The sequence below is a fragment of the Panthera tigris genome, chromosome E2 (assembly GCF_018350195.1).
Source record: "Panthera tigris isolate Pti1 chromosome E2, P.tigris_Pti1_mat1.1, whole genome shotgun sequence".
In the NCBI taxonomy this organism is placed as follows: Eukaryota; Metazoa; Chordata; class Mammalia; order Carnivora; family Felidae; genus Panthera; species Panthera tigris.
In genome coordinates, this window is record NC_056674.1 from 10840299 (window position 1) to 10853169 (window position 12871).

A 12871-nucleotide genomic window follows, 5' to 3' on the forward strand; every position below is an offset into this window, starting at 1 on the left:
TCCAGGCTCTGAGCCGTCAGCACAGAGCCCGACGCGGGGCTCGAACTCACGGACCGCGAGATCATGACCTGAGCCGAAGTCGGCCGCTTAACCGACTGAGCCACCCAGGCGCCCCAATGTTTCTTTATTTTTGAGAGACAGGGAGAGACAGAGCGTGAGCAGGGGAGGAGCAGAGAGAGAGGGAGACACAGAGTCCTAAGCAGGCTCCAGGCTCTGAGCTGTCAGCACAGAGCCTGCCATTGGGCTCGAACTCACAAACGGCAAGATCATGACCTGAGCCAAAGTCAGACACTCAACCAACTGAGCCACCCAGGCGCCCCTGGAAGTCACGTTCTTGACAATGGCCACCGTGGAGCCCCTGATGTAGGCCTGAGGAGGGAGCAGTGAACTAAGGGATGCCACACCCTCCTTGACTTCAGTCACAATGCCTCGACGGTGTCTCAGTTACCTCCTAGCGCGTAACGATACGCCCCAAACTCAGTGCTGCCGAACAGCCACTGTGCTTGCTTCCCACGGAATCACAGCCAAATGGTTAGTGAACTCGGGGTGGAGAAGGCTTTGGGCGGGGGCTCACTGGCCCCTTTGCCAAGAGCCATTGACTCGAAGTCAAGCCTTCCCCGGAAGGAGTCTACCTCTCCTAACCTCTGTCCAGGTGTTTCCTGGCGAGGCTGGAGGTGGGCTGGGCTCCAGGCCTGGTCGTGTTTACCAAAGAAGAGGGTGAGGTCAGGGCACCAGAGGAACCCATGCTACCCAGGACAGGGCTGAGCTTGGTGTCTCTGAGACGGGAGGAGGCTGGCCGGCTTTCCGGGGCCCGGAACATGGTCTCACAGGGCAGCTGAGCGAGGCCCTCGGGGAGGAGGAGGAGGGAGATCGGGACAAGGTATGGAAGTGGGGGTGGGGGTGGGTCTTGGAGGCCGTGCTGGGGGCGGGGAGGACAGCAGGGGCCAGGCCAGGGCTCTCGGACACTGGAGGCCGCCAATCTGACAGCAGTGAGGCCTTGGGGTCAGACAGCCCCGAGTCTCAATCCTGTCCCCGTACCTTCCGAAGGCGCCAAGATGCCGTTCGCAGGTAGTATTACCCGCCTCCATTTTTGATGTCAGGTCCTGACGGCTTCAGGCCCCATACCCCCCGCTTCTGCTTCGCGTGGGCAGACGGACCTATGAGAGAGCCAGTACTCTCCCTCTCTTGGCACCGGCAGGAAGTTCCAAGCGCTTAAACCCGTCCCACATCCAGGAACCCTCATCGGCCCCAAGTCCTAGCCCCAAGGAAGGCCAAAGCCACCCGCTTCAGTCATCTCACGTGGACTTCCCTCCGGACTGCTCATGAGCCCTGCCCTGTAACATTGCTCTCTGTGTGCATGATCAACTCTATTTTGTACGGGTGTCATCTGTCCCACGTCAATATAAATTCCCCGGGCAGGGGCTGTCCGGTCTCCAACAGGAGACACTAGACCCTCAAATAAAAAGTTCCACCACCAGGGGCGCCGGAGTGGTTCAGTCAGGTAAGACTCCCGACTTCAGCTCTGGTCATGATCTCAAAGGTCGTGGGTTCGAGTCCTGAGTCGGGCTCTGTGCTGACAGCTCAGAGCCTGGAGCCTGCTTCGGATTCTATATCTCCCTCTCTCTCTCTGCTCCTCCCTCCTCGTGCACTCTGTCTCTCCCTCTCAAACAAAAATAAAAAACATTAAACATTAAAAAAAAAAGTTTCACATGGGGCGCCTGGGTGGCTCAGTCGGTTAAGCGTCCGACTTCGGCTCAGGTCACGATCTCGCGGTCTGCGAGTTCGAGCCCTGCGTCGGGCTCTGGGCTGACGGCTCAGAGCCTGGAGCCTGCTTCCGATTCTGTGCCTCCCTCTCTCTCTGCCCCTCCCCCGTTCATGTTCTGTCTCTCTCTGTCTCAAAAATAAATAAACTTAAAAAAAAATTAAAAAAAAAAAGTTTCACAACCAGCTGCCTTCTTGTCCCCCATCCCAGCCCTGGCCACTCTTGTCCAGGGATGAGTCCAGGCATGAGGCAACCATCTGTACTGCTCCTAGAGTTCTACGGGGAAACAGACTAGGGCTGCCGTGGCCAACACCGTGTACCCAGTTGTCGGGACTCTGTCTCTTTCCCCCTCAGGATGCTCAGGGTCTCACAGGAAGTCACAGTATCTCCCACCCCCACCCTGGGTCCCAGGATACGGGAAAGACCCCAGCAAAGGGACCCACCGCAGGCCACAGATAGACACAGTCTGGACTGTCCTCCCGGCCCACCTCCATCAGTCCTTGGCCAGCTCCTCCAGAAAGGACAGGAAGGTCCTGCCCTCAGCCCTTCCCGAGGGAGAGGCCCCGGGTGCCGTGTTCCCACACCTCTTGGGTACCGCTGGCAAATCTGCACCTTCTGGAATGTGCAACAGAAAAGGACATTCCCTTTCCTCCCGTCACCGGCTTCCTACTTCGCTCCAGGAGAAAATACCTGCGTCTCCCTCCTGGCATCCTGAGGGCATTCTTTCCGTCGTGGTTCAGAAGGCCCTCCCAGGTGAAGGGCAGGAAATACCTTCTCCCATCCACTTGTACAAGAATATCTGTAGCAGAATTATTCGTAATGGCCTCAAGCTGGGAACAACCTGAATGTCTATCAGCTGGCGAATGGGTGTGGTGTGGGTCTCAGCCTCTATCTGCTGGGAACGCCTGAAGGGCTCACCCGGGCGCCCGCGCCCGTGCCATTGTGGTGAGTCCCCACTGGCATTTCCCCAACCGCAGCCAGCGTGGTGGCTGGATCTGCCTTTGTGGGTTTTTTTTTTTTTTCATGTTTATTTACTTTTGAGAGAGAGAGAGGAGAAAGAGTGTGAGCGAGGGAGGGGCAGACAGAGAGGGAGACAGAGAATCTGAAGCAGGCTCTGAGCTGTCAGCACAAGGCCCAACGTGGGGCTTGAACCCACAAACCGTGAGATCATGACCTGAGCTGAGGTCGGACACTCAACCAACTGCTGAGCCACCCCGGTGCCCCCACCCTTGTATTTCTTATTATGATCCCAGAACACGCGTCGGCAACAACCACCAGGGAACTGTGAATAAGACTGATCACGCACAAGTCATAGAGGGTACGCGGCTTGCCCAGGGACACACGGTGAGGTCCCAGGTAGCGAGAGAGGGAAGATGCACGCAGCCGGGGCTCTGCTTCTACTAGGGGCCGAGGATGCGGTGTCTAGGGTTTAACAGGTTCACTCTTTCTGGGTGAATTTAAAGCATAAGAGCGGGGGGCACTTGGGTGGCTCAGTCGGTTAAGCATCTGACTCTTGGTTTCGGCTCCGGTCATGATCTCACAGTTCGTGAGTTTGAGCCCCGCGTCGGGCTCCACACCGACAATCCAGAACCTGCTTGCGGTTCTGTCTCTCCCTCTCTCTCTGCCCCACCCCGGCTCATGCGCATGCGCTCTCTCTCTCCCTCTCTCAAAATAAATAAAGCATAACATCAGGAGCTGCACTCAACCCGTCAATTATATAGGTTACCCCAGACTTTCTAAAGAGGAATTTCATGGGGAGGGGGGTGGCCTGGTTCCTTATCCGGTTATTTTTTTCCCCTCTGCAATTCCATATTGCAAATTTCATTCTCCCACATAAAAGCCATGGTTCCTCCCCGAACATCCACAGATGTTGTCTGTCCGCTCAGTTCTACCCACAAAACGATTATACCATAAAAAGATTTTGGTTTGGATAAGAGTCTGAATCACTGACTTTCTCATATGTCATCACGACGCAATTATTACCACTGTGTTTTAAGCTTATTACCCTGTATTTTCCCCTTTTTTAGGTTTATTTACTTCTTTTGAAAGAGACAGAGAAAGGGAGAGAGAGAGAAGGAAAGAGTGTGAGCAGGGAAGGAGACGAGAGAGAGGGAGACAGAGAATCCCAAGCAGCTTCCGTGCTGTCAGTGCAGAGCCTGACTCGGGGCTCAAACTCACGAACCGAGATCACGGCCTGAACCAAAATCCAGAGTTGGACACTTAACCGACTGAGCCACCCAGGCGCCCCAGGAACACAATACGCCTTAAAATATTTACTGAGAGATTCATGACCTTGTAACTGGGGAACGTTGTGTGGTACGTTACACTGAAAAATAAAAGTGAGATGTTTTCATTTCTCTCTCTCCGTATACAGGTGTGGATTGTTTTAAAAAAGCACTTAGTGCGTTTGCAAGCACGTTCTGCACCAGTGGCCACCATTTCATCGTGAAGCCGGGTGAGGGGAGCACGGAGCTCATGAGCTGACCAAATCATGGGGATCTGGATGGAGCAAGGAAGGTCAGCACTGCAAGAGTCTCCCCCGCATCATCCCCTCCCCGGTCACCTCCAGCCCTCGAGAATGAGGATCTTCTCTCCAACCCGATGAGTTCATCATCTCACAAGCTCTGCAAGGTTGACCCTGCTATGGTCTCATTCACGGCCCTGTGGGCCCAGAAATGCATCAACCGGGGCCACTTCAAGTCCTGTTCCAAGCCTGGAGACACCAGGACATTTTATCGTCCCAGGACATGCGTCTCTATGTTTTGGTGGTGGCTTTGGAGGGAGTGTCCCCCTCTACCTCAGACATGATGGGGACAGCCCCCTCCCCCCAACCTGGGCCCAGGTTCAGAGTCCCTCCTCCACCCCCCGGCCCACAGGAAAAGAGCAAGAGAACTGAGTGCCAATCCTTAGTCCCAGTGCTTGCCCTTGCCCATAATCCCCCCGCATCTGACCCAGAAGGGATGCTGTCAAAACCCTGATGTGAAATTGGAAACTGGTCGTGAGGCTAAATACGGGTGGATCTGAACCCCGAGGGCATAGCATAAAAAAGAGAGGAGAGGAAATTGGGAAGGTCACAGAAGTGGCAGGACAAAGGAGAGCCTAGAGAGACTCCAGGGGCTAAATGAAGACTTGATTCTGATTCTGCCATATTCCCAGTCTCCTCAGAGCCCGCCTCACCCCCGCCTGTGTCCGCCCAGCACTTGATCTGCTAGTCTGAGAACTGGCCCCGTGTTTCCTGGGGCGGGGGCCCCCGTATGGCCACACTCCGAGGGCCCCACCTCCCACTTCTGATCTTCTCCAGCTCAGTTCCGAGCAGAGCTGCACCCAACCCCCTCCCGGAGAGAAATTCTGGTGAGGGATGGTTTGAAATGGCGTCCAGATCCCCCTTTTCACTCTGGAATGAACCTCCTTCCCCTCTCCTTCCCTTCCTGATCCCAGGGTTTGTGGGATAATGCACTTTTCAAATTGTGAAAGACATTAGGGACCCTTGGGTGGCTCAGTCCGCTAAGCATCCGACTCATGATTTCAGTGCAGGACATGATCCCAGGATCATGGGATCGAGCCCCGCGTGAGGCTCTGTGCTGACAGCACAGAACCTGCTGGGGATTCTCTCTCTCCCTCTCTCTCTCTCTCTCTCTCTGGCCCTCCCCCACATGCACACACTCTCTCTCAAAATAAATAAAAGAAAAAAGAATACATTCTGAGACCTTAAAAGTATTTTCTATGTATTAATTTCATTTTTCAACACTTTTATATCAAAATTGGGACAGAAAAGGGAGGTGCTCTGGGTCACTGAGGTGGTGTCTCCCCAAACAGGGTGCAAATAGGCGCCTCCCTCCCGGGCTTTCTCAAAAGTTCCACACCTTTGGCTCACTGACTGAGCCACCCAGGTGCACCTGAGATGACATTTATTTATTTTTTTTTTTTAATTTTTTTTAACGTTTATTTATTTTTGAGACAGAGAGAGACAGAGCATGAACGGGGGAGGGTCACAGAGAGAGGGAGACACAGAATCTGAAACAGGCTCCAGGCTCTGAGCTGTCAGCACAGAGCCCGACGCGGGGCTCAAACCCACGGACTGCGAGATCATGACCTGAGCCGAAGTCGGATGCTTAACCGACCGAGCCACCCAGGCGCCCCTCACCTGAGATGACATTTAGTTCAAACATCCCAGCCTCCCATCCATCAACGTTGATTCAGGAGGGTCCTGAAGAGTCCTCTGAGGGGGAAGGTCAGAGTCTTATGGATTGTCTACTTTGACCCTGTCCTCTATGTTGTGTTACTAAGTCCAGATCTGTCAGTTTCCAGAATCCCATAATGCCGACATGTTTGGTTTATTCCAAAGAAATCATTGTGGAGGCAAATAAATTCTTCCCGGGTGAGCGTCCAAACTCCCACACCACCGCTTACTGGCCGTGGGGCCAAGGGGTGAGTCCAGCCCTGGGTTTGGGATTCCAGGAGAGGCGAATTTTTGCTCCCTGGGGGTGGCCCTTCCCGCCTGGTCCACGCTCGCGCGGCCCTGCCCCATCCCCGATGCCCGCCAGGGGGCGTAGCGGTCCGGTCCTCCCTCCTCCGGGCAAGAGGAGTCAGGAGGTACTCAGCACTGACCACTCCTCCTTCCCTATGGATGGTGGCCCAACCCCCTGTCCCACACCCTGGCGAGGTCGACGCAAGAACCCCAAGCTTTGTGATAAACATGGGATTTTACTCACTGAAACCAGGCGACCATGGTATCTTGAAATGCGTTCCTACGTTGAAAAAGCGGGCATACCTCGCCACCTGTGAGAGCAGAGAAACGACCCAGGTCCACCATTTATGGCCTTCCCAAACTGTCAAGCTCCCCTGATGACAATCTAGGTAAAACTGTCAGATGTATGGAGTCTCTTGCGTTTTGCATCTGGCCAGAAAAGGGCCTAAGGTCTTGAAAAATATGTCAGGGCAGTGTCCCCAGGGCCAACCTGGGGATTGTACCTACTGATACTGTGTAGGGGTCAGGGTGGGGGGTCAGGGCCCTGGGGACTTCCCAGAGCACAATAATCTCTCAGGATTGTCCAGAATCATAGAAAGGGGACCAGTCACCCTACGCAGGAGAGAGTCAGGCTGAGCGTCTCCTGTCCCCAAACACAACTCCATGTTCCACACCCAACTCAACAACAGACCCCTCTCTCCAGGACCATTCAGGAAGCAGAACCCAGCAGTGAGCGGACACTGAAGAGGGACAGAGAAAGTGAGCAGGAGAGAGACAGACAGAGATGGAGGGACAGACAGAATGTGGGCAGAGGAGTGGAAAAGAGAGACCTGAGCAGGAAGCTCTCCTCTCCCGCCCCACATCGCCCCCTTTCGGGCCTGCTTCCTCTGGCAGCGGCATTCTCCAAACTGGGGGTCTCACCGCCTCGGTAGCGGGCTGTACAACCCCTTGAGTTCGTCTTGAATCATATGTTTTATAATCAAAATAGATTAGAAAATGGTTATTAGGTGCCTCGCAGAATCGTATCAAATGCTGTTTACTGAAACTCCTCAGGGCCGTTGTAAACCTTGGCGGCCAAATGGTTCGATGCTCAGTAACGGAGCGGGCTCCAGGCGAGAGCCCCGCTTTCAGACTGGGCTGCCCGTCTTGTTTCCCAGTTGAGGGCCCATCTCTCGCGGCCTGGATTCAATGCACTTCCTGGGGAGACGCAGGGCAGGCCTGGACACAGGCCTGGTTGCCTCACCAACATCCGACGTACAGTAGAGGCATGGAGACCAGCCAGGGTGACGGCGACAGCACAGACCACGGGGCATGGCTTGGAGAGGTCTCTGAGGAGGGACAGCCAAGCAAGGCCCCAGCCGCATGCTCCAGGGCCCAGAGCCTCCTCTCTCCAAGGAGCTGAGTCACAAAAGGGCAGGAAGGTGGAGGGAGATCCGGACAGGACTGATTTGCCTATTTTTGATTTTTCATGTTGTTAGAATAATACTGGGTGGCTCGGTCGGTTAAACATCCGACTCTTGATTTCGGCTCAGGTCACGATCTCACAGTTCGCGAGATCAAGCCTTACGTTGGGCCCTGCGCTGACCGCGGGAGCCTGCTTGGGACTCTCTCTCTCCCTCTCTCTCTGCCCCTCCCCCAGGCTCTCTCTCAAAATAAATAAATGAACTTCAAAAAAATACGAATACAATACGTGGTCCTCTGCTTTGTCTGGCTTCTTTCACCTGTTTTCAAGAGGCATCCGGGTCGTTGTGTGTATCGGTATCTTGTGTATGTTGTGAGGAACAAGATTTCATTAGACGGATACATCGCCTTCAGTTCATCCACCCGTCAACTGATGGGCACTCGTGATATTCGCACCTTCTGACTCTTGTGAGTCCTGCCACTGTGAACGAGTGATTGTCTGAACAACTACTTCAGTTCTTTTGGGTATCGACCCAGGAGCATAATTGCTGGTTCACGCGGTAATTCTCTGCTTAATAACTTATTGAAGGACAGACAGTTTGCCACAGGGGTTGCACTGTTTTACTCTCCCGCTAACAAAGTATGAGGGGTGCAATTTCCCCAAACCCACTAACACCTTTCCCCCCCACTTAAAAAATCATCACCATTCTCGTGGGTGTGTAGTGATAGACAATTCCTAGTAGTTTTGATTTGCATTTCCCTAATAAAAATGACTTTGCGCATCTTTTCATGTGCGTGTCGGGGACATTTGGATATCTTCTTTGGAGAAATATTTATCCAAGCCCTTTGCCAATTTTTAAATTGTCTTGTCTGTCTTTTTGTAAGAGTTCTATATATACTCTGGATAGGATATTCTCGATCACTGTCAGATTATGATTTGCAAATATTTTCTCCCATTCTGTGGGCTGTATTTTCACTCTTCTTGATAGAGAGAGGTCCAGTTTCATTATCCTGCCTGTAGATATCCATTTGACTCGGCACCACATGTTGAAAATTATTCTTTCCACATTGAATAGCCTTGGTGCTCTCATCAAAAATCAACTGGGGGCGCCTGGGTGGCTCAGTCAGTTGAGCATCCAACTCTTGATTTTGGCGGTCATAACCTCCCAGTTGTGGGATCAAGCCCCCAAGTCAGGCTCTGCGCTGAGCATGGAGGCTGCTTGGGATTCTCTCTCCCTCTGTTCCCCTCCCATGCTTGCTTGCTCTCTCAACATAAACAAACAAACAAACATTAAAAAAATCAATTGGCCATAGGGGTACCTAGCTGGCACAGTCAGAGCGTGCAACTCTTGATCTTGGGGTTGTGAGTTAGAGCCCCATGTTGGGTGTGATGATTACTTAAAAATAAAACCTTAAATCAACTGGCCATAGATGTATGGATTTATTTCTAGAACCTCAATTACATTCTGTCGATCTGTATGTCTTCCCTTATGTCAGTACCATACTGTTTTGATTACTGTATCTTTATAGTGAGTTTAAAATCAGGATGTGTGGGGTTGTCTGGGTGGCTCAGTCAGTTAAGCATCTAACTCAGTCGGTTAAGTGTCCGACTTTGGCTCAGGTCATGATCTCTCAGTCCATGAGTTCGAGCCCCACGGAGCCTGGAGCCTGCTTCAGATTTTGTCTCCCTCTCTCTGCCCCTCCCCCACTCACGCTATGTCTCTGTCTCTCTCTCTCTCAAAAATAAACATTAAAAACAATTTTTTTTTTAGGGGCGCCTGGGTGGCGCAGTCGGTTAAGCGTCCGACTTCAGCCAGGTCACGATCTCGCGGTCCGTGAGTTCGAGCCCCGCGTCGGGCTCTGGGCTGACGGCTCGGAGCCTGGAGCCTGTTTCCGATTCTGTGTCTCCCTCTCTCTCTGCCCCTCCCCCGTTCATGCTCTGTCTCTCTCTGTCCCAAAAATAAATAAAAAACGTTGAAAAAAAAAATTTAAAAAAAAAATTTTTTTAAATAAGTAAAATCAGGATGTTTGAATCTTCCAACTTTGTTCTTCTTTTTCAAGATTCTTTTAGCTATTCAGGGCCCCTTGAAATTCCATATGAATTTGAGAATGAGCTTTTACATTTCTGGAAAAAGAAGAAGGAGGAGGAGAGGGAGAGGAAGAGAAAGAGGAAGAGGGAGAAGGAGAAGGAGAAGGAGGAGGAAAAGGAAGGAGGAGGAGGAGGAGAAGGAGGGGAAAAGGCCATTGGGATGTTGCTAGGGATTGAATAGAATCTATAGATTGCTTTGGGAGGCAATAAGCTTAACAATGTAAATGAAACTGATTTTGGGGTGAGGATGGGACTTTGCTATGGAAGGAGATGAGGGCAGGGAAAGGAAGAGCCTGGGGTAGAAGATGAGGTTCGCTTGGGAGTGGCTGTGACTGGAGATGGGGTTCTGTCCTCTGTCCCCTGGAGGCTGCATTGGGATAGTCACATCTCTGGGGTTGCCATTGGTTCAGTCGATGGTCAAGCAGCAGATTCCGCAGGTCCCTTTATCTCTAGAGAACGAATGGTGATGGCAGATCTCCAGTCCTCTTCCCTGGCCCCCCCAGGGGCATTGCTCGGCTCTGGAGCTGGGGCAGATGTCAGACGGGATAGCTATCACTTTGGAACTTGATGTCAGATTCTTTAAGAGCCAGGAGAGGACAGATGACCCCTTCATTCCCCTAAATGCCTCCAGTAATAAGGCCACTTGAGCAAAAAGGAAGGTGTGGCATATACTTCAGAGCCATCCCCATTCTCCCAAGTTGAAATAGTGAATAATGCCTTATCGATGTGACCCTGCAAATCTTTTTCCAGGTTCTTCTGTATGTGACTACCTGCCCTGCCCGTCCACTCCCTGACCTCACACTCCCAGCCCAAGGACCAGAGTGTAGTAACCGCAGCTGATATTATTCAGGTGCAAGAGACTGTGACAGGCAGTGACATTTTCTTTCCGGATTTGGAAATTCTTATTTGAACGAGTCGGCAAAACGGGAAATTTGCCGGGTTTCTGGGGGTCACTCGTGAAGCCAAGACAGGGACTCAAATGCCACAGGGATACCATGTCAACTTCCATATCAGCTTTTTAGTCATTTATTCGAGGACACACAACTTGTACCTCGCAGGCACTGATCTTAGGTTCAGGATGTGAGAGTCAGTGTGGAGGCTGACCCCGCAAAACTCACTGTTCTCATTAGGCTCCGAGGGGAGAGGGACTGGGAGAGATGGAAGGGCCCAGGAGAGGAGAGAGAATGTAAATGAGAGAACGGGAAGAAGTCGTGCTGGGCACTAGGTGAGGGAGCAATGGCTTTGGAGTTGATTGATGTGACATCAGTGTCGTTATCCTACTTGTTTCATTGATGTGCTGGATGAAAAAGCCCACAACTATCGCTAGACCCTCAGGTAGACCATGGCCTCATTAGAATGAAGACAACAGGACGGACAAATGTTTTCACTCATCTCCTTCATGGAAATGAATCAGCTTTGTGCCTGACTATGCTTGATCTGAGAGACAGGGGAGTAGCTCTTCCCCAGTGAGAAGCCACTTGGGACCAGAACGTGGAGTCACTTCCCTTAGGGAGGCTGACAGGGCATTTTATTGCCTATTTTTCTTTTCATTTTCTTTTGAGACTGAGTGTAAGCTGCACAGTGATGTACGATCTATTTTCCCCAGCGGACACAGGCCAGTGGTTAGTAAAACCAGGAACAGAGAAGGCTCTGAGCCCCAGATCAACTCCCTCGGTCCTGGCAGGGCCCCCATGCTGTTGGTGGCCTGAATTTCCGGCCCCCAGCACAGGGCTGGGTCTGATGTGTAGGGGGTGGAGGAGCTGGGGAGTGGGGAGTTGTGGGGGAGGCTACCCAGGAGAGAGGTCCTGAGACCGCCCCCGGGGCATGAAATCCCACAGGACCCACATGAGCAACAGCATTACAGGCAGGGCGGAGAGGCTGCCTGGGGTGGGAGAGGCTCGAGCTTCAGGCTGATTTCTGACCAATTCACAGAAAGCCATTATGTCAAGACAGACATGTGGAGTTAGATACACCCTGAACACAGGGCTTTCACCATGCATGCATCCATTCATCCACTCATCCACCCATCCATACATCCGTCCGTCCATCCGTCCGTCCATCCATCCATCCATCTATCCATCCATTCCACATTCCTCAGGCACCTGCTCTGTCACCAGCCCTATGGTAATCAGTGCTAAAGACACAGTGGTGACTTAGTCCCAGGACCTATCCTTCTGGTACTTATGTCCAATGGGGAACATAAATCATCCCAAACAATAGTGACTCACAGTGAGTAGGGCTGGAACAGAGGGTCAAGGGGATCACGATGGCTTCCTGGAGGAAGGGACATCAGAGCTATGACTCTAAGAATGAGCGAGAACTGACTGTTTCAAGGAGGCTCAGCCCTGGGAGGGCAGAGGGTGGGGCCAGTCACCCCGTGGGCCGCTGAGAGGATTCTGGACTTAACCTCATGGGGTCCTATGCAGAAATGGAAGTGGTGAGATTTGAGTCTGTGGAAGATCCCAGCATTTGTCTCCTGTGAGGGGGGTGGTCAGAGGGTTGAGACCGGAGGCAGGAGGCCAAGGAGGAGGCTTCTGAAGCAGACACTGTGGAGTAACCAGAGTCCTAAATGTCTGCTCCCTCCAAGGGGTGGGGGATGGCAGTACATTCTCCCCCGCTCTTCAGGCCTCTCCTCTCCTCAGCGAGCCGCAAGGTAGAGAAGTGTCCTCCAAACTGTGGATCATGACACTTGCCCAGGATGTAAGACCGACGAGTTTGTCACAATGGGTGCTTTAAACATTAAATTCTTGACTTGGATTCAGGTCATGATCTTGTAGTTCCTGGGTTCGAGCCCCGGCACCAGGCTCTGCTCTGGCAGCAAGGAGCCTGCTTGGGAGTCAGTCTCTCTCTCTTCCTCCTCCTCCTCCTCCTCCTCCTCCTCCTCCTCCTCCTCCTCCTCTGTTTCTGTCCCTCCCCCGCTTGTTCTCTCTCTCCCTCTGTCTTTCTCTCTGCCTCTGAATAAATAAATAAACTTTTAAAAAATTGAAAAATAAAAAATGGATTCAGCTCCGCCATCGTTCGTCCCAGGTGTTTCCTGGGGAGGCTGAAGGGAGGTTCCACTCACCTGAGGTCTTCATGCCCCTCCCCTTTTAGCAGCACTGCAGCTACACTCCTGTGTTGCAACGTGAGATGAGTAGGTTCCCCAGGTGTG

General features: G+C 52.4%; 1 protein-coding gene across 5 annotated transcripts in view; it reads right to left on the minus strand.

The window, feature by feature from the left end:
- The window catches only part of HIF3A (hypoxia inducible factor 3 subunit alpha), an 87822-nt gene that overhangs the window by 42284 nt on the left and 32667 nt on the right, over nt 1-12871 (minus strand). For 4 of the 5 annotated variants that reach the window (XM_042968565.1, XM_042968559.1, XM_042968564.1 and 1 more), the window contains one exon: nt 6475-6541. In XM_042968565.1, coding sequence (XP_042824499.1) covers nt 6475-6541 — 67 coding nt within the window. Of the gene's footprint in view, nt 1-6474; nt 6542-12784; nt 12848-12871 lie in introns of those variants that run through there. The other variant, XM_042968560.1, reaches the window with a different exon arrangement.